The following is a 22425-nucleotide window of genomic DNA, read 5'->3' as shown; positions in this document are numbered from 1 at the left end:
ACATACATACATGTGTATATATACATACATACATACATACATACATGTGTATGTATATATATATATATAGAGCCCAGATGAACACACCACTAAAGTATATACACACACACATACATACACAGAGGTGGAAAATACTAACAAACACTGTGGCAGCTCTTTGTGATCACTTCTCACTTTCGCCTCTCTTTCTTATCCTTTCAGAAGATGTTGTTAGCGCTGGGTCACACTGTGAGGCACTCGCTCCCATTTTTGATTTGGGATTTGTTTTTTTTTCCTTCATACTGAGGTGACAAAAGGCTACAGAAAATCCAGATGGACCTGAAAAGGCACTGACAACTCTATTAGCAGCCATGTAGAGTGTGTGTAAAAAATGGAATCATATCATGGAAAATTACATTTATCTTTACATAACTTTTTAAAATTAAATTAAATTAAAACATTGAATTGAATTAGAATTAATTTAAAAAACACTGCTAGAAAGGTGGGTTACATCAGGTTGAATGACAATTAGCAATATTTGTCAGCTAAAAAGCACGTTTCATGAGAAGTACTTTGATAATCAAGCTTCAAAAGGAGCTCAAAAGACTCCAAATCATGTGTAAAACTGCATGGGAAACATGGGAAAAGTGATGTAGGGGATTATATGCTTTCATCCTATGACCCACTGTTATATATGTGTTGTAATGATGCACTTACTTCAAAGTTAAGTCCTTTTGGAAGGTGTATTTTATCTACCTTCTGCATGTCTGAGGCATCTACAGGGCAATGTCTGCATTTATCACAGAGGATGAGGCAATTTTTATGTAGTGGTGCATTGCAGGTTGTTTTACATCCAGGAAGTTAGCTGAGGTTAATTAACATGAACAGCAATCTGCAATAAGAATATCCACAAGGCTGCACAAAATCTCTTTCTTCTCTGAATTTTTGATATACTTTTATTGATCCCTCAAGCAGGAAATCTTCTGTTTCCCCTCTCTAGTTGGGATGCAGCACTGAAAAGCTAGTGTGTTACTGCTTAATAAAAGTGTTATTATTCAGCTGTAAGTGAAGAAATGAGGGGTTATTTATGTTGATGAAAGGTACTTTAATATGTATGGCTACACATGGGATCCCTCAGTTTGGAAACAACCTCACTAACTGCCAGGCCATCCTGCAACTCTTCATTAAATCACCTAAACAACCCGATGAAAAGATCATTATCGGAGACAGAGCAGAGACCAGGCCCAGTATCCTACTGCGGAAAAAGAGGACCTGTTGCCACCTTTACTCAGAAACAGCCTGACCATCTCCCTGCCAACAACATGAGACCCTAAAGGAGGGATTCAACTAATCTCTATCTTTGATGGTGCCATGGAGACTGCTGACAGAATTGTGTGAACATCTTGTACACAAATGTGACCAGTGAATAACAGTAAAATAATACACCTGGGACTCTACCCCTCAATTACGCAGCAATTTGGTGATATGAATCATTTTACTTGAACATAATTAAGGTGGCAGACTGACAAAAATTGCACATAGGACTCTGCCGTTTGTGGTAAATAATTCAAAGCCAGGGAATAGGTCCAAACACCAGGAAAGAAACTAGTTAAATACAGTTGGCAGTTGCAGCAATAACAATATGAATGTCTTTCTCAGAGGGGAATGGTATTTATTGATTGCCTAATGGAAAAAGGGTGTTAATTCTGCATTGTATAATCACGTTTTCATTGAGCTCCAGATCTGTTAGCTCTTGTCTTTGAAGTGTTTCAATTGGATGCCGGGTCCAGCCAAGTCGCTTTCAACACTGATCAAGCTGGTTTCTGATCACTAGCGAATCTATCTTTCCATCTACCACAGCAGCAGGTGTTTGGAGGCCCTTCAAAAGGCCAGGAGCAGGTGTGTGTGCTGTCAGTAGTGTAAAATTCACACTCTTTCTCTCCTCTGTCTCCACTTCTCAGTCCAACCTCAAACAGCTAGAGCACCCAGGCAAATAGTGAGCAGCGAGTGTTGGACAAAAATAGAACTTGATGCCCTTGCGTTGCCAAAGTCGTGAACGCATAGCTTTGTGCACTTGTTATAGGGTTTATGGAAGAGCTGTTTTCTTCATCAGCTGGTGATGGAATCGCCAAAAATCAGGCAATTTATCATTCCTATGAGAGCTGTTCTCATTAGAGTCTCCTTATAATAAGTGTGGTGTAAGCAATATGGGTGTCAAATGTCACCTGGAGACATTCTCCGTTCTCCACAGTAATTACCCTGAATTCACACTCAGGAAAAGAAGAGAGGTGCTCTACATCTAAAGGTTGTGTATTGTCTGTGTCTGAGCTCGTTTGCATCATTTGGACAGGGAATAGAATCAGCCTTTAAAATCTGAGTGCATGAAGAAAACTCTTATTTACAGTAGACAGCATAATGAACTCAATAACCTGTGAGAAACATTACACTTGCCCTCACACCCAAATTAATACTACTACTAATATTTAAAGTAATATATTGTCACAGTGACCATGTTTATTCTGGGTCAAAGACAGTAAAAGCGCTTTCAACCCCATATTTTTAGCAGCCACTGGAGACAAAAAATCAATTATAATTACAAAGCTTTTTAAATGTTCAATACAATATTCAGTCATCAACAGTCCTATCATAGTACTGTCCTTAAACTGTGAAGAGATTGTGCAAAGTCAGTACTTGAGCAAACGGAGGCCTGTGCATTGGCTTGATTTGAATAAGCATTGTGATTAAGTGGTTGTTCTGTACATGTAGTGGGATGAGGGATGTGGACCAGTCAGCTCCCTGAGGGGGAGAGGAGGTTCAAGCCTTCCTGGCTCCTTCTGCACTCCCCCATTGGCTGTCGGCTCTCATCCATGTCCACAGCTCCCTTAATTGCCTGATTTCTTGACCCACGTTGAATACTTTGTACACTGGGGGCTGGGGGTTATAATAATGACTTATAGTGACATGCATGGGGAAGACTCGCTCCCTTGGCTATCACAACTCGCACCGACTGACTACAGCCCCGTCACAGAGCTCTTGATTTAATACTTAAATTAAATCCTCATATCCGGCCGTACAACTGTGCTTCTCACAGAAAAGATTGTGGGTCTGTGTCAGGACTGTAAGACTATGTGACACCAAAACTTTCAGATGAAACCAGTGCAAAATGAAGCGGGACGTTTTTACTCACTTCTATTCAGATGTAGGAAAATGAGAAAATCTGGAAAACTAAACTGTTTTCATGGGACAGAGAAATATGATATGATATAAACCAACCATCACAACAATTATAAACATTTTTAGTGCTGATATGATAATTTGATTAATCAATTAATCAACTTTATTGACAGGCAATTAATCCCAATTAATAAATTAAGTAATTTAGAGCTTAAACAATTAGTTGATTAATCATATAGTTGATTTATAGAAAACTAATTAGCTGCAAACTGTAAATGAAATGTCTTTTGGACTTTTTTTTTTTTACTATTTTCTATAATTTTACAGTTAGTAATTGATTAATTAGGAAATTAACCAGCAGATTAATCAGTTATTAAAAATAATAGTTTGATTGCAACTCTTTTATATATTTACGTATAAATACACATTATTATGTAGCTATATTACTGTACATGCATTGCTTATTTCCAATTTTGACACCAGGGTTGTGACAATATGATCAGATCTTGATGTGATTATACTAAAATATGATAAATGATAACAATAAATTACTGCCCAGCTCTACTTTGTCATTTTTTATAAAACCATAAAAAATCTAAAATGTACCTTTTCTTCCGTGTTGACATTTGCAAAAACAAACTAAACAGCATCTCGCTCACAAAACTTAAATATCTTCCTGACAGTTGTTTTGCTTTGAACGAGTACATGAAAGGGGAAACATAAAATATCTTTTAAGTCATGTCCTGCTCATCATCTTGAACAGTTTGTAGTGTACTGCATAGAGACCGCTTTAGATCTGAGACAGTCAGGACTTGTGAAAACTTGTCAGCTGAGGAGTTCTCCATGCTTACACAGTGCCATTGTTCACTATTTATGAAACTCTCCATGCAGTGACGAACCAGAGAGATGGTCGGATGCGCTTGCTCATGGCTTTTGCATTACAAATGAAATCGACTGCTTATATTCTCACTGTCATTAGTGATACTCCTGCGAGCACACCAATAATCTATGAGATGGAATGAGAGATTGAGAGATTGTGCTAGACAACAGTGCACTACTTACAAATGTGTTATTGACGTAATAATAATATTATGTATTTCAATTCCGCATTTCTTGTGATTTGAACTGGTGACACCTATCTACAGCTGGTTGTAGTCCAAATTTTCATCCACGTTAATTAAATTTCAGTCTAACCAGCCCATGAAACCAAAAGATAACTTTCAAGAACGATTAAAGTGCCTGCAGTGTTCAGTGAGAAATACGCCCCTTTGAACAATTTCAGAGAAAACAGACCAATATTCACCAATGATAATTTTTTTCTGTGCAGACATAGCAATTAGCTGGCCTATCACGGCCTACACAAACTACAGAGGCAGTATGGGGGTCTCTATCATCTAGAAATAGATTTCATCCAGTTGGTCCTCTTGTTGTTCTTCAGAGCCTCATCCTCTTTCTCTGACAGATCGGTTCAGACTTCCTTACCTCTTTCAGGAGGAAACTCTCACACACACACACATGTACAGTAGCTTGTGTGTCAATCTATCACATCATAAATCACATCGCCTGGTCAATCCCAGGCTTTAGTCAGTGACAAAATAGTGAAGATGCTTTGCAATGAAGAGTGATGCAGAATGACAGTGCGGAAGCTCTGTGAGAAAACATATCTGACCCTCTACTGGTACCACCAAGCTGTGTCTTGGGGGCATATCCCCCGCCCTCCCATTTTGCCCTTCCTCCCTTACAAACCCTGATCAAGCCCCTTTGCCCCTTGATGTTTGCCCTTTTGTTTAGCTTTAAAAAGACTGTCCATCGCTTTATAGCTGTGGCCAGATCAGCTTCCTACCACAGTTTCTGTTGTAGCTTCTGTTGTTGTAACAAAATGAGTGCTCATTTTGTTTTCCGTTTGAACATTGTATCCTCGTATGAAACATGGAGGCAGCTGTTACTGTTAACAACGAGCAACCAACAAACCACCACCCACTCCTGCTACGCTGGTGTTACAAACAAACAAACCCTCTGTGCTAAAGCTAGAAGGCAGACTGGATCCACTTTCATGAGACAGATGAATGAATCAGAGCTCAGAGGATGATATATGACATTAACATGTGCAGCATCAAATAATAATCTGTTAGACAAAATACAACTAGGTGAGAAGCAAAAACTCTTCAGTGGAGCAGAAGTTTTTTAAATTGACATTAGTATTGTTTAACCATCCAATTTATCTGGTGTTGCTGCTTTACATTACATAATGTTAATGTAGCTTGATAGTTTAGATAGCTTGACTACTGATGCATTCCCAATCACAATTATACCAAACAATTTAAAGTTCTGTTTCATGCTCTGTCTGTTTTTTAAAAGGAAGGCTTTTCACATTTCCAGAGTGAGTGAAGGAATCAGGAGGAGACAGAAGCGAGGAAGAATTGCAGGATGTAATGGTGTGGAAAGAAAAACAAGGAGAAAATAAAGACTGATTCAAGATTTAAAGAAAAAGTTTAAGGAGGAGAGAGAAGCACATGTGAAACAACCCAGGTGTCAGGTGATGGAGAGACATGAACAAATTCAAAGTAAGAAAACTGGTAAGGAACTTACACCTGTATCTAGATGAATTACTGTTCTGGTAGGACAAGATTGAAACTTGTTATAAAAGGACTTAGAGCTCTTTTAATATAGATATTAACACTACACAACAACTCTATTACTACTATTATTGTAACATGATGTTTTCTTAAGCTGTTAAAAGGTTGTTGACCTCAGTAACTGTATCTTAACGAAATAGGTGAAACACCGGCAAAAAAAAAAAAAAAATTTGGGAGACCATTTTCCCATTCCTGACAAAAAGTATGTTGGTAACAACTGAGAATGACACATCCCAGCTCAATGGATGTTTCTTATTGCTTTAAACCTTGAATACATGCTGACTAGAATCAGAAGTAGCAGAAAAGTACTGTATATATCACAGTTCATTTTGCTCTCATTTGAGTTGGAAAAATGTATATTAAAGAATCCTACAAAGTTGAGTCTTTATTCAGTGACATTTTAGAACAATTAAATTTCCAACATCCAATAAGGTATTTCAGCCAAAACATGTTCTGAAATACAGCAACTGATGTCCAAGGAGTTATAAATATTTTTCCACTGTGTTGCTTGGAACTGATAAATATACATCTCAGAATCTTTTCTTACTTTTGCAGAAACAAAGACCTAAATTAAAATAAATTATGAAATGGTAACCATGAGGTGCTTGCACCTAACTTGTGCGGTTTCTTCAAAGATAAGACTTTGTGTGCCGTGTGGTTTTGTCTAACTGTCTCTTGCACTACTTTTTAACTTATTTTTAGCCATATTTTATAGTCTTTAAAGATTTTCCATTTTCATTTTCCTTTCAATCCCAGTTGTTGTATGCCTTGTAGTTTTTTGAAATGTCTCTGTAAATATGGGATTTGAAGAGCTACATGTTATGCTCTGGATCAGAGAGAACATATCAAAAGTATATTCTTTGTTTAGAAACAATATGCGCTAAATGTCTTTAAAGGAGCAGCCTTTTCACCACTCAGCAGTTTTTGTTTTTGAAAGCAAATTGTTTTATATGCCATTCAGTCAAACATTACCAACTGAGTCCTTCAGACAAAAATATTTGAAGCCTTGGGCTAATCCTGCCATTCATTCACCCTTACAATGAAAAAACCTCGGACCTCACAGTTTATAATATATACTGTGGCCGTTATCGGTCTCAGCTCTCAGTGTGCCTCATCCAGCCTGCAGAGAATGTTGCCTTTGGCTGTGAGATGTTTAATAGGTGCCAACAGAACACACACACACACACACACAATAGAAAGCGAATCATAGTCCCCCTCTGATTCCACTGGGTTGGGGACTATGATGTCACATGATGTGGTTTGTTGTATTATTCCATGTTATATTCTGTTTGAATATGGGTCGCTATAATTCAACAGGTTATGCTGTAAACTATGTTGTTGTATGGTGTTTTAAAATCTTGTTCCATGTGCCCCTCTTTAACTTTGAGCATCTGCCCTTCTAAAGGTCTCTGCACAGCTCTGACCCTGATAAACCTCATTAGCAACAGCACTGCATCTATATATCATTGCCAGGACAGACTTGAAAACATGCTTCTCCCAACCACAGCATGAACCAACACACCTAAAGCACCGTATTATACTGTGGGCTGAAAATTTAGCTCAGGTCTGCAATACTTTCCAAATTTACATCATTAACAGTTAATACCGACTTTTAAGTAAACAACCACAAATGAGGCTGCTTCACAGAACTATTCTCCACCCGCCATGCATGGCTGCTCTTGTTTGTTTCTCTCTGGCTTTAGACAACAGAGGCCCTTTCCAAATTAATCTCAAGAGCCACATGCTGAGCCCGCTCAATTTTTGCTGCAGTGGCGGCAGAACACTTTCTCTTCTCCACCTCCCCACCTGCTTTTACCTTAAAAAGGAAAGTGACTACGACAAATAGTGGAGGCAAAGAAGGACACAGAGAATGGGACTGGAATAGATTTAAGCTGAAGAGTATGCACCAGATGGATTACCACTCTCACCCTGTTGCAAAAATTCAGTCCCACATACAGTATATTGGAAATGCCACTCGGACAAATGAAAACAGACAAACAGTGTGTGAAATATGAAGATACTGTAGCTGGCGTGAGCAGATGTCGCATGACTGTGCAGGGAAGAAGAGAGGATAATAATAGAACATCTTCAAAGAGGATCGTAGTAGAGAATCAAACTAGATTTGCAAGTCTAATATTTTTATATTCTTCTTCATTATTTTCCTGTAGCCTACACAAAGGATCTGAGGACAGTCAAACATGGGATACCTGAAAAAAAGCAAACAGTTGAAGATCAAGGAGTGCTGCTGAAGGCTAAACTATTTGTGACTGTGGCTTTCTGCATCTTTGCTACCAGCAAAGTCTTGTATCTGGACCGTATGTAATCCTAGCATGCAATGCTCGCTGGTATCATAAAGTGATGCTGTGTGGTGCAACACAGCAGTTACTGTCAGTGGGTCAATGGTTAAGTTGTTTCAAAAATTTTAAGTAATTTGATTTTCACTGTATTCATTGAACCAACTAGAGTATCATACCAAACTGCAATCTATGTATGAGAATCAAAAATGTGAAAATATTGTGGTTTGATGCAAAACAATACCTCAAAAAAGTCATGATATATATTTAAAAACCACTGCATTTACTGCATATACAGTAGTCTTGATTGTTATGAATCTGTTTAATGTAACTACGTTTTAAAAGTGATTTGCCTGGTTTTAAACTGACGCAAGCAGATAGCCTAATCACAGACAAATCATCTATCAAAGAACATTGAACATTGGACAGAAATCTGCAGCATTGCGCAGTTTGCTGACAATACAATCAAGCATAATAGTAATTTTCACCCACATAAATTTAAGCGTCAACATAACTTAAGGTCAATGAGTCAATCAATGCACCCTTCCTCCATCTGGACTATTTGTGCAATTGTTTCTCGTCATCATTTATCCAAAAGGACAAAGTGTCAGGTTTAAAACAAACATGAATTAACACTCCAAGAATTAGTCACCACCTATTTACTGTCAGCCTCTGAAAAAACATGAATCACTAATGCTGGTAAGATGAGCGTTGACCCTGGAGGAGGCAGACCATACACAATATGTTTACTCACTGTTTACAATATGTTTACTGCCTTGTTTCCTGATTTGAAGGTGGAAATTTGACTGATGTTGGTCATTACTGAGAAATGATTATATTGCGGTTGCTATTTTCTGATTATCTGAAGGACTGTATGATGATTCATGGGGTGTACAACGAGTGTGATATTTATTGCGGCAATTGTACATCCTCCTACATGGTTTGTTGTTTAATGTGCTCAGCTGTTCAAACTGTCTGAGTCACACTAATATCATCAAACTGTCTACCTATGAGAATCACCAGCTGCCCTCTTGCTAACGTCCCATTCCCGAATATATTTGTTTGTGTGTTTTGTAATAACATTTGTCTATTTTAATGTAATGTAATGTTTTTAGCAGTTAAACCATTCATGCTTCTATTCGCCAATGTTTGGCCTTTACATGTATTTGATATATTTGTAATGCTTGAGAACATCAGTCAGAGTGCATAAAGATTCTTCAAAAGATGTACAAGAATCCTTTCAAGACACTTTGTGAAAAACAATGTAATGTAATGTTTACTACAAGACCCCTTCACAACAACAATATATCACATAATTTATTGCGTTAATATACAGTAGACGCATGTTTGAAACAAATGGCCGTGTTCAGAAGTGGCTCACTCAGTTCCATCTGATAAATCTAAAAGCACCATTAATTGATTGTTTTTTTTCGGGGTGAAGGGCAGTTGGGTCGGCAGAACAAGCTGTTAGAACAGTATTGATATTTTATCCCATTATAAAAATTTTATGACAAATGTTTTAGCCAGCAGTTCCCTACAGATCCAAGAGACATGCAATAACACTGAACAATACCTGACAATATTAACTTTTAGCTCTTTTTGGATCTCCACCCACCCCTGAGAAAAATGTTTGGGTCTGTAGCTGCTAAATACTATATTAGCTTGAATAGCCAGTTTCTAACTATGTCTTTTTGCTGTTTGGTGCTGGGCAGGTAGCACACAGTGCGTTGATAGGAGTTTTTTCACTTAAAGCAACAGCCTTGCTCCAGTTGTAAATGACATGGATGAGAGTAGTGAGAGTGAATCAAACGACTAAAGTCGTGGCTGTAAAATCAAAACAATGAGGTGAAATACACTAAAAGGCACTGTAATTCTCTCAGTTTGCCACTACGTACGACCCCTCTTCCATTACACACACTAATTTGACCCACAGATGATATAAAAATATTGAGTAACGCAGCTTTAACAAAACACTAGTGAGGTAATAAAACAGTTAGAAATCAAGTATAACTGTACTCTCAGTATAACTGCCTACTACACAACAACTTGTTTGCCAATCGACTCTCTAATGTTTTCTCACTGCAGCCATACTCCATCTCTCTAATTGGAATGCCTCCTAATCATCAGAAAAAGAAACAGTGTGACTAACACCTGTGGATTAGTGTTGGATTCAGTACCATCTGAGGCTCAGATGCAGCAAAAAGGTCAGCTGTCGGTCATGCACCAAGTTTGACACCTAGCCTACATAATGCTTGGGGAATATAGATTATGAAAAGCAATATAACCGCAGGAAGATAATGTGATGGTGATGGGATATGCAAAACTGGCATAAAAAGGCAAAATATGCTTAAATTTTTTTCTAAAGGTTTAATATGATTGAAAATCTGAAATGGAGAAGGGTAGGCTTGTTCTAGCAAATAGTGCACATCACAGACAACCTGACTTGGACCCTATACACTTCATATCTAGCCAAGAGAGCCCGGCAGCGCTTGTACTTCCTGCGACAGATGAGGAGAGCACACCTCCCCCCTCCCGTCCTCACCGCATTCTACAGAGGCTGCTTAGAGAGTGTACCGACCAGCTGCATCTCATTCTGGTATGGAGACTGCAATGCCTCAGACCGGAAGTCCCTGCAGAGATTGGTGAGGACAGCTGAGAAAATCACGCTGCTTGACCAAGACCACCAACATTGCCGGGGACCCCACTCATCCCTATCATGGACTGTTTGCCCTTCTGCCCTCCGGCAAGAGATACCATGGCATACGGTGCAGAACTGCCAGGTTCTCCCAGAGCCTCCCCCCCTCGCCGCCACATCACATCCGTGCATCCACTGACTCATGCACGCACACTCAGACTGTCCTGGCCTAGTAACTGCTTTTATTCAGTGATGTGCCATTTTATTCATTGTGTGCAATACACTCATGGTTGTTTACATTATGTTTATATGATTAACTTATTATATTTTACTTTTGTCAGTTTTTAGTGTTTAATTTTTACATTCTTGAGCCAGATGCAACATAATTTTGTTCTGCTGTGCACTTGTCCTGTGTATAGTGTGAATGACAATAAAGTTAATCTTGAAAAGTGGTGCCAAACTTTTCATAACTAGGTCAGTTGATACTTTTTGCCCAAACCAATGTTAAAACTACATGACTGAGCTAAATATAGAGCTGACTTTTGTTTCTTTCTTTTTTTTACTCTTTCCACACTTTCCACACTTGGCACAAATGCAAGCGTCAAGAATGCCTAGTTTTTGAACCCTTTTCTCTGTTGTATTAAACGATGTCTGCACTAGTTCTAACTGCATAATGGACACGAAATTATATCCAAAATTTAATAACTGGCCAACAGATTCAAACTAATTAATCGCAGCAGGTGAGGACTTGCGTTTGTGTGTATCAGTGCTGCTAGCTGCCATCAATACTCACCCTCTCCCATCTAGATGTCCAGATAAGCCTCCTAATTACTAGCACAACCCCATTTACACTTTGCTCACTCTGTTCCTCAGTACTGCTCTTCTGTGGCCAACACTGACAATGATGTGCTGTGTATGGCCACAGCAGACCAGGGATTAATTACGCAGAGGTAGGAGTCATCACTTCACAACTTCTAATTAACAGCAGATAAAAGAAGTGAGGAGGAGAGAGGGATGACAGCAGGACAGGATTTGGCAATAAACTGGCAGGATTTCAATTTCAAGGAAGAGCGAGCGCTGAGGACGAAGCATTACAGCTGCAATTCAGTTACTACTATTGTCTTCAGAATTAATTCTGAGAAACACAAGCACTAACAATACCAGGCTAAGGCAACCAGTTGTCTCAACTATTACATAAGATATAAAGATGCTCCACAAGTCCATACATGCAATATATTTACCACTCTGCTTTCCATCAAGGAAAGTGTCCCTGTGCAAAAAAAAAATACCAAAAGGTTCCTTTGAGAAATAGTCAAAGCTTTTCTACAATATTGTTCCAAGCCCTCTCTGAACTGGCTGTCTCATTTGCTCCTCTGCAGCCGCCCCCTCTATCGTCAGTAATCTCCATCACTTTGGATGACACTGACAGCAAAGACAAGCAGCTAAAAGAGACAAGATGGCTTTTTTTTTTTCTTCAGAGTCAGACGGCTGATTTGCAGATCCTCCAGTCCACTGGGCACAAGCAAGGACCTCTGTAGCAGGTGTGTGATGATCTATGCATTCAATTATAGATGTGATGTTATGCAACAGAAGCTGCTTCTTCTGTACTGGAGATGGCAACAAAAAAGCCCAAAATACACTTGTTCAGAGAAGCCTTGCTTGCACCGCTAGGACAAAACATGAAACTACTCAGCTCAAACAGTTTTTGAAACATGGGAAATAATAAGAGGACTGGTTGGAGTTAAAAGCTCTTTCTTTGATTTTGGTGCTGATACAGTGGTAACTTTTAATGACATGGTAACACCTGTAACAATACACTGCAGAAATAAATAATTCTTATTAATCTTGTTGAACCAAATTGAAAATATTTTCCTATTAAATTCATACAGAACAGGACCAAAATGCTCGCAGTGTTCCACTGAATCTGTAGTTACTTTTGTTTTAAATCAGGATAAGCTCACAAGATACCATCGGAAATATCTCTCGCACTGAATTGTGAGCTTGTTCTTCTCGCTGCTGATTTTCAAGTCCTTCTGGTCGACTGAGACTGTGAGCTGAAGCAGGATAATTTGCTGCTCAGTAGCTCTACTCCTATAGAGACGATGCCTCAGCTCCTTTGGCGATGGGTTCAGAGAGACCACGCTTATTGATACATAAATACCCACAAGTGAAAAAGAACTGCACGTCTAAATAATCCCATTCAGCCAGTATGTCAGATATTGGAATGAGCACCATATGGATTTGATATATACCCAAAACTCATAAATATGTGTCCCGCTGTCATATAACCCATTTACATAAAACATTAAACACACCATGATGTTCAAGTCCTTTGGGTACTGATATACTTTAGTATGTTGTATGTTATGCATATCACTAAAACATGTAGCAGTGTTTTAAAAATGTATGCATAAAGACAGAGAAGCACTGGAGAGATGAAACTCTTCAGGGTAATGTATTGTTTACTTTAATACTGTAATGTTGCTGTCTCCTTTTCCTTAATGTCTGTCTCCTTGTGAATAACGCGTGCATGTGAGCATGGAAACATTTTGTATGTGTGTGTGTGTGTGTGTGTGTGTGTTATATTGACTCTGTGTATCTACGTATGTGATCTAGCCCCTTGACTGAACATCAGCCTATGACAAGACCTGTGCCTGCAGTCGCTTAGCTTGAATGAAGCCTACAGATGTGGATGTAGTTGATGAAGGTTGGAGAGATTTCACTTCCAATCTAATACACACTGTGAAAAGGAGAAAGAAAAGGATAAAACTGCAATTTTATCCTCCACTAACTTGATGACACAGCTGAAATGCTAGTATTTCTCTCATATAATGCACCATTTACACATCATCAATTGAATAATGCCAAGGCTACAAAATTAAGAGAAATTTTACCTGCTTACACTGATACGTATCATCAGTCTGTGACTTCTTTTGTATATTATGTGTACTTTCTTCATTTTTCCACTAATTTTCATCTATTTCAGCATGTGATTGAAAACATTTCCCAGAGTGCCTTTCCACAACCCTCAGACAACATGCTTGAGCGTGTTGCACTCTGCTGTGTGTTATAAGAGAGCAACAGTCCTTCCATGTGAGAAAAGGTTAGTTTTTCCCTTCAGTTGCAATCAACATCTTGTGGCTGCATTGCACTGTGGTCTATTGAGGATATACGGTCAATAAAAAAACTACCATTTCTGCATCTTCAATGATGTAGGTGTAAAAAGGAGGAAACTATTTGACTTTGTGGAATTTGCAATGATCTTTGCAAGCTGGATTTGTCTGTAAGGAACTGAGCAAGCGAGAGTGTGTTTCTGCATAGCTATTCCCTTCTTTCTCTTCCACTCCAGCTGCATTTAAAGGAGTCATTCTCAGTCGCAGTCGGCCATACCTTGCCCTTCCCTCCCAGCTGTCCTGCTACTGCCAGCAGTGAATGTGTATATGGGGTACATAGGCTCTCTCCAACCTGCTCCGCTGTGCGTCTCACCATGCCCAAACCCTGAGCTCAAAATAGAATCCAACCTCATTTCATGCCTCGTGAAGCTCTAAATTTGCACCAGAGGGGACGCTACATTTGTGATACATAGTGAGAGTAAATTAGGAAAAGAACAAAGTCTCTTTGTCTGACAAATGTTTCGCTTCTCAGTGGAACTTGACAAACCTAAAGGGACAATTTCAGAAAGGCCTAATCTTAGAAAACAGCATTTTCTTCTATGAGTATCAGAAGTAAAACAAGCTTTTCAGCCTAAATTTGACCGTGGAATTAACTCATGACTGAAAAACCTACCTTCTGTCATTAAAATGTGCATTAAGGATGCAACTGGCAAAGAGCTCTCCTGATGTTATGTTGTCTTCCAAAAGAGCAACTATAAGCATACACTTTACTTCACTTTTGGATACCACACAATCAAAAGTTTTGTCTATGCAAGAAACATTAAATATTCAAAAGAAACAAAAACTGTTTCAGGTATGACAATCATCTTTTTTTGCACTGTAAAAAATATAAGAATGTTTAAATTGTCCCTGCCATTTTTCAAGATCAGGTCAATGCCCAAAGATATTTAATTGCAGGTGATTTAAAGCGGTCCCATCACCTGATGACATTCCTGCAACTTGAAACAGGTTTTTACTTTTCATTTTCCCTGCCTGTGAAAAGAGCACCCTCGTATCTGTAATAGTTAACCCGCAGCAGCAATATATAAATTCAATCTCTGTCCGGGCAAAATTCTAATCAGTTTAAGAAGAGAACATTAATTCATGTTTTATTAAACATGTCATGGGTAGGTTTTTATAAGATGACATTTTGTTCGAATTCTGGGGAAGTAATCCCCCATAGTGGATGAACATAAATGAGTTAGATATTATCTCAGAATTTCTGCAGGACTGCTTTCATTTCTTGCTACTTTAGGTCAAAGCTGGCCAGTGAAAGTCAGCTTTAGTGCTGAGGAGCTTTGCTCCAAGTTGCTCAGTCAACTGCTTCTTTGATTGAACTAAAAAACTACAAATCTTTATCCATGGAGTTCAACAAGATAGTAGAAGAATGCTAGATCAAATAATGAGCCTCAAGTTGCTTTTTATGACATATAGATATTGTAGACTAATATATTTTTCTCCAGTAACCTTTCCCCGGTAACCAGTGACCTTTTCTTTGATATAGACATCAATGCCTCCACCTACGACCTCTTTGAGTTTTTCTCTCACAGAGAAGAGAATTGATTATTGGCATTTTGGCTGTATTTCTGTCTCAATTGATTTACTGCCATGGATAAAGAGATAAGTGTGAGTCCCAGACAAGACTCAAACCCAGGACACTGCAGGTACACAGCAGGATGCTTCTTTCACATACATACTTGGGTCCAAATGTGCTTAACACAGGCTGAAGAAAGAACTCTGGCATTCTGGGATGAAAGGGACAAACCTGCAGTATAATTAACTCCTATCTTGAATCATCATATCAAAAGCATACTCCTGCTTAATTGTGCTTTGAGTTTGCATGCACACTACTCATTTGAAAGCGACTCACTCTAGCAGGGTTTTCATGTTGTATTTGGTTCTTTTACACATGCGTTTATGCTTGGGTGGCTTCTACAGCAGCCTGCACGTTTGTGATCCCTGCAGTATTCAGGATATTGAGATGAGTTGCACATTAAATCCAGGCTATATAGCCACCTTTCATCCTCAACCTCAGTCATGGCTATCTAGCTTCTCTCTCACTCTCACTCTGCTTACTCCTGTGTGAAAGAGCACGTGCACCAATCAGGAAAAGGTTAGTGGTAAATGAAACAAACAGTCTCTACTGGAAGTACTCAGCCTCCCACCTCTCTTGAAATTGGCTGCCTTCAGCATCAGCCCTCCACTCTCCAGCCATTACTGCCATTGCTTTCTACTCAGTTGCCAGTGGGTCCTGAGTAGTCAGGTCCTGCGTGTTGGAGAGGGCTGTGGGCTGCTTCTGTTTAACACATGGCACGCAATTGTGTGCAATGTGTGACAAGTGAGACAAAGCACAGCTGCAACTAGGTGGGCCACGGTGAACCGATTTGGCTGATTTTCATTTTGCTTTGGGTTCAGTTTATTTGAAATAGGAGTAAGCTGAACAAACATTTCCTGAAAGGCAAATGCAGCATCAATTAATTGAGAAGTGACATATTCCCTGATGGCCATGCACACAGAGAAGTGTCTCATACAACAGTGCAACTCATCATGAAATATTTAATTGGCAACATGACTCCATAAAGCAGTATTAAAGGGGAAGGACTAGACTATATAAAATAAGAAGTGTCTGTTTTCAGGTGAACATTAACATGGACAGAGTTTTTTAGAATTAAATAAAACCAATTTTCCCCATTAACGGTGAAGTGTCTGTGCTTTTGGGAGAATGGACACTTGTGTCATTCAGTTTAATAAAAAACCCACTCTAACAAGCAATACTCGCTATTACTGCAAGTCTGTTCCATAACAGCTAATATGATTTTGTGGCTAAATGGAAAATAACAGCTATATAGATAATGAGTTGCTTGAATCATTTCAAACCATAGTTTTAAGTGTAAATGATTTGCAGATAAATGGCCATGGTTCCATGCTTGAATTTAGGCAGACTAATCAAATAAACACACTAGATGGTTAAACAGATTATTACTGCTTACATCAATAAAACAAAATCTCATATATTTGATCTATTTGGTATTTCAGCGGCATTGGTGACCAACGACTAACCGGATGTCCGTTGAAGTACAGCTCGGTTTCTTATGCCCCTCTTGAATAACAGTTCAGTATATTAGAATATGAAAGGTACTTATGTCTATCAAAAGACCTTAATAAAGTATGTATACAATAGTGTTAAGTATATTTGACTACCATTGCTTTGGCACCCAGATGGCCCGAGAGGGGACAGAATAAAGTGTTATATGCTTATATTTCATCAAATTAAAATGAATATATATCCCTATTCTTTTTACAATAAAAAGTATTTTAGTATTGAGTCATGGTCCCCACAGTCTCCCAACTGAGTCATACTTAATGTGGAATATTCTGCCTTTTTTACCTATCCTTTCCCGTAACATGTCATCAGTAGAGAAGAAAAAAGTTAAGTCAAATTAAAATCTGGGCAGTACATGTCCTGTGAAGTCTGCAGTGTTCAGAGGTTAGGTATAGGTCTATGAATTTTAAAGTAGCCTGGCAGCTGTTTAATATTGCAGTCTCTCTTATGAAATTCACAAAATTTGCCAGCAGCTCATGGCCAAAGGTCGTCAGCTGGCAAAATCATACTGAATGTACTTACATCAGGGCAGCAATGACAAACAAATGAACGAAAGACTGACAGTTGATTGTGGTTTGTGCTGACACCACCACAGCAAAAATATGGCCACAAAACAAGTGAAGCACGACTGTACCCATCACACCATACAGCCAGAATCAGTAGCAGTTACAGCTCAGCCATTTATTGCTTTGCATAAAGAATGATGCAAATCTACTGAAGTGATGCAGACAAAGACAATGAGAGAGGAAAATAGAAGCTGCATCGACAGCCTTTTTTTTCTTCAAAGAATCAACTGCTCCCAGCAACATTTCCACTGTGTGACTCCAAGCTCCATAAGCTCCACTGAAGCAAACATTAGCTCCACAGTCTGCGGCAACCAGAAGCAACAATGATGCTTTAGCAACTAATTCTCAGAGTCAAGGGAGAGTGCAAATCTTGGTGACTGACATTGTGTTTACATCATTATTTTCTCATCTAGGAGAGATATCTTGCTCTTGAAAGCTTTCTATAAACAACAAATTCAAGTTAATATAAAGGATCCAAAGACAGATCGAAAAAAGTTGAGTGCTGGGATTCAGGGGGACACATCATGGGGCCCTAAACTGTCTAAATCTGTCTCTAATTGGCCAACGAATGGAACAGGGAGATCTCCATTATCCTGGACTCTTACAGTAACAGTGTGAAACCTGCAATTGCTTGTCCATAGACTAGTGCAGATTTAAAGACTTTATATGCAATTATTATGTTCCCAGTCCTGGCTGCATGATCCAACAGTGCATTAATAGACTATGTAGGCTACCTGAAATCTCACTGGCCACTGCATATAACACTGCATGTTTTACAGTGCCAGAAGTTAACAACCCCATGCATGTTAAGTGTTGCAACATTGCTGGACTCACTTTTGTAGCTCGCACTCCAAGGCTGATATCCATAATAGCCGGTGATCCGCAAAATCCGCTCCTCTATGGACGCGCTGTTGATGTCCTCAACTGAGCGGGAAGACTTGAGGTCCTCTTTGATGGCCTCGTCCACCACCAGGTACTTGAGCTGTCTGAGCTGAGGGCTGATGTCCGAAAGCCTTCTGGGGCTCACGTCGGGCGACTTGCGCATCCCGCTGGGAAGAGAGAACAAGGGGTGGCGGTGGTACAAGACAAAGTGAGAGCTCTGGGCAAAAAAGGGGAAAGGGGCCCTATAAAGTCTGAATATGACTTGATGATATAAGAGCTCTCCTTGGCTAAAACAGGGAAGTCAGTGTTGTATGATCCACAGAGACCAGCGTTAAGGGCCCCTGCAGCGCCTCTCATCATCCTTCACTGGACCTGAGTCCGCTGAGCAACAATAAGAAAGACATTAAACGAAAGTGACTGGTCTTGCAACTGTTGTATAGGCCTACTATGTTCTGTGCAACTCATATTATAGGCTTATAGGAATTTGAAACTAATGAATCGATCATAAGTGATTTGTAGAGATGGAGAGGAAACACTTGTGACAGCTCCGGGCTTCCTGTGTAGGCACTGGAGCACAAAACTGCGCCCAGCCTGCTCATACTACACAGCAGCCTATCAGATATCATTTTGGTCATGCAGAGGAGAGGAGAGGAGATATATAGGCTACTTGTGTCTTTGCTTGCAGCAGGTGAGATAAAACATAAAACAATAATAAAAAAAAAAAAAAAGGTTCGTTAAATAATGCAGCAATAAAACTCTGAAGTACCTGATAAAACCTCACAGGTGTTATGAAAGCGTCAACCTGTGAAAGCAGAAGATGTTTTACTGAACCACTCAGAGAAATCGGTGAGTAAAATGTTACCCAATGCTGCCATATCGTTGTCTAATCGTAGCTCTTTTTTTTTTTTTTTTTTTTTTACAGAAGTGGACGAACTAATTGGAGTCCAAGCAAACATTATAAGGCAATATCCTCCAGTTAGATTAAAAACATCAATCAAATTAATTGGGGAAAAAAGATTAATTGTATTCACAACACCTCTGCCCATTAAAGTCAATTTACTCAATCGATGCACCTGCAAAATCATGCGCGCAACAGGTGTCCCTACTTCTGTCATTCGGCAGCAATGCATTTCAAAAAAAAAAAAAAGTTTAAATATCTTACATGGGCATCAAAGTAGTAGGAGGTCCAAGGTAGCACATACAGTCCCGGTGGGGCCGTCCGACCCGGTCCCACACAGTGCCCTCTCCATCCCCGTACATCCTTAAGGCCACTGAGCGGGGCTGCTACTGTAAATCTAAATCCTCATCCGGGTTGACGGAGACAAGTACCATCGTGCTGCTCCTTCTCACCCCTACAAACATATGCTGAAGTGGAAAGCTTCAATACAGACTGTTTCAACAGTAAAGGATGCGCGCTGCTCTGGATGCTGCTGGTTGCTGGAGGCACTGCAACAGCGCCATCTGCCGGATTCATCTACAATGATCGTTTTCTGTGGGTATTCTGAGTCTAAGATACAGAAAAGGAAATGTCATACCTTGAGCCTCAGATATCTGAAATACCAAAGCAGAGCCTTATCATCTATGACATTTTTATACGAGGCCATCCAAAAATATAAAATTGAGGCTTCCAATGGTGTCCTTTGGTGAAGTTTGAGATAAAGATGATTTTGCTGTCTGGAGCAATACAGGGAACCCCTCAATCGCAGTCTGCACCTCACCTGACTCAGCTCTCTCCCTTGCAGCTGGTCTCAAATGTCTGAAATTTTATGTCTCTGAGGGCTCTGTACTCTCAAAAAGTCCAACGACTAACCTGCAAAGCACGCGCCAATCTGCAGCAGTCACATTTTACAAATGAGCTCTTTCCTTTCCCCCTTTAACTGTCATTTTCAGACAAGCACAGCAAGTCTCACTGGCTCAGGATGAAAAAAACAAAATACATGCATAACCTTACTCTGAAGTGTGAAGTAAGTGTTTTATTTTTAATCTGATTATGCTAAAAAATATTTGTGGCTCAGAACAGTTTTGGGTGTTTTTATTAAAAAAAATATATCAAGCATGAAAGGGTTTGGTAATGTGGGACAGAGAGACATCAGATAATTGCCTTGATGATGATATCACCATCTGTAAGACAGTGACACCCCTGCTTATCTCTTGTGAAATCACTTTCATTTATCCTCCTCTAAATTATGGAACATTTCTGTAAGAGAATCAGTTAGACTTTTTTTCTTTTATTGCCAAATCCCACTTGAATGATTTAGAGGGAAAGCCAGAGAGGTTGTTTTCCTGGTGTTTCTAATGTTGTTGTTACTTTTTCTTTATTTGTTATTCCTCATTATCGTGCAGAATATCACAGAACTATTGAAAACACAATCCAGTCAGTTTAAGAGGCCCTGTATTTCTAAGGTGAGGGTGAACAGAGAAATGCATGGTAGAAATGAAACAGCAGAAATTTTGTTTCTGTTCAATCCCACAGAATCAAAGACAATTACTAGGATATAGTTGATTGCGTCCAATCAGAGCAATGCTTCCAGTAATGGCGTAATTATGTGCACTGGTAGTGATTATATCAACTTGGAAATCAGGTGACTGTCTTTGTCTCATGTGTTCAGAAGTGCGAAATGTGCAACAATGACAGTACACTCGGTTTTTCATGCTGTCTCATGATTAAAAACGTATGACTGTCAAGGTATTCAAATGATTGTGAAATTTGAAGCATGGGAAATCCCCCCTTGCACTGGTTGTAACGAAGCTAAAGATAATCTAAAGACAAAAAGTTTAGATAAAGTGTATATTTTTTTCTGTCCCTAGATAAACCTACACAGTACCCAGTACATGCAGTTTCAGCTATCAAGAAGAGTGGAGCTCTACCTTGCGTGAGTGTGGTGTTGCCCATAGGTCCCAGGTCTGTGGTCCACTCCCTGCATTGCGTCGGCATTCTATGGAGAGCAGTGAGCAGCACAAATACACCGACTGTTTTCCGAAGACAGGTTTTGCATCGATCAATGACCAGCCACACCTCACAGGTCCACACGGTGGAGGGGAACCTGTGCTTACTCAAGCAAAAAAAAGTGGAGTCCAGTCATCAATAAGCGGGTCAACACCTCCCATCGACAGCCTTATGGGGTGGAGAGTATCAGGTTCATCTTGCATAATGCACCTCTCAACTTCATAGCTCAGCCAAAGTCCAATCAATTCTCACCGCTCAACCTGCTGCTTTGCCAAAACCAAATAACGTGGACACCTTGCCTGGAGATACAACTCATAAAAATCAGAACGGCTGATGTAAAGGAGGTGCTGATATATTCAGCTCATTCACAGCCATCCACAGCACATCATCTTCCACTTCAGCAGGCTGCTAATAGCAATGTAATTGGTGCCCCAAACAACAGGGCACTGCACTCCTTTCTAAATATGGATCAGAGATGAGCTGGGAGCCAAAGATCAAGGCCAAGAATCATAAAATGAACACAGTGAGGTTGATCCAAATGTTGCCTCACACATAAGAAATTGAGTAAAATAATAGTTCCAGTGGACCTTTTTCACAGCAGTCATTTTTATTTTTTTCATAGCGGGAAAAGCAAAAGGTGTAACTAATGACATCATTGATGGCTCAGTTCCATTGAGTGTCCCAATAGTCATCCCAGTGAACCAGCATGCTCATACCAGAGCCTAGATCTGACTCATCTAAATATAATTCAGCTATTATTGATATTATTAATAATATCTGTGCTTTTCCTGCTATGATATGTTAAAATTGATGCTGTGAAATAATTCTATAGACATCTCTCACAGCTGTTGACCTGTTAAACACATGTAATAACGTTAACAGTATAATAGCTGCCCTCCATTTAAGTGTTCCCATGACACAGTAACTGAGACATTTAAAAGGAACGGAGCCATCATTAATGTTATTAATTACACCTGTGCTTTTCCTGCTGTGGAAAGTTAAAAAAAAAAAACTATGCATGTAGTTCCACATAATACCTGCCCCATTTAAAATTTTG

At 39.4% G+C, this 22425-nt stretch overlaps 1 protein-coding gene across 1 annotated transcript in view; it reads right to left on the bottom strand.

The window, feature by feature from the left end:
• The window catches only part of slc35f3b (solute carrier family 35 member F3b), a 51654-nt gene extending 31742 nt beyond the window's left edge, over positions 1–19912 (bottom strand). The window contains exons 1-2 of the mRNA XM_067609870.1: positions 19584–19912; positions 18374–18588 (exon numbers count right to left, since the gene is read on the bottom strand). Of these exons, the coding sequence (XP_067465971.1) occupies positions 18374–18588; positions 19584–19681 (313 nt within the window). The 5' untranslated portion in view covers positions 19682–19912. The remainder of the gene's footprint in view (positions 1–18373; positions 18589–19583) is intronic.
• Positions 19913–22425: the final 2513 nt, after the last annotated feature.

The sequence above is a fragment of the Thunnus thynnus genome, chromosome 14 (genome assembly GCF_963924715.1).
Source record: "Thunnus thynnus chromosome 14, fThuThy2.1, whole genome shotgun sequence".
NCBI classification, from domain to species: Eukaryota; Metazoa; Chordata; class Actinopteri; order Scombriformes; family Scombridae; genus Thunnus; species Thunnus thynnus.
This window is presented reverse-complemented; position numbering and strand designations above follow the sequence as displayed.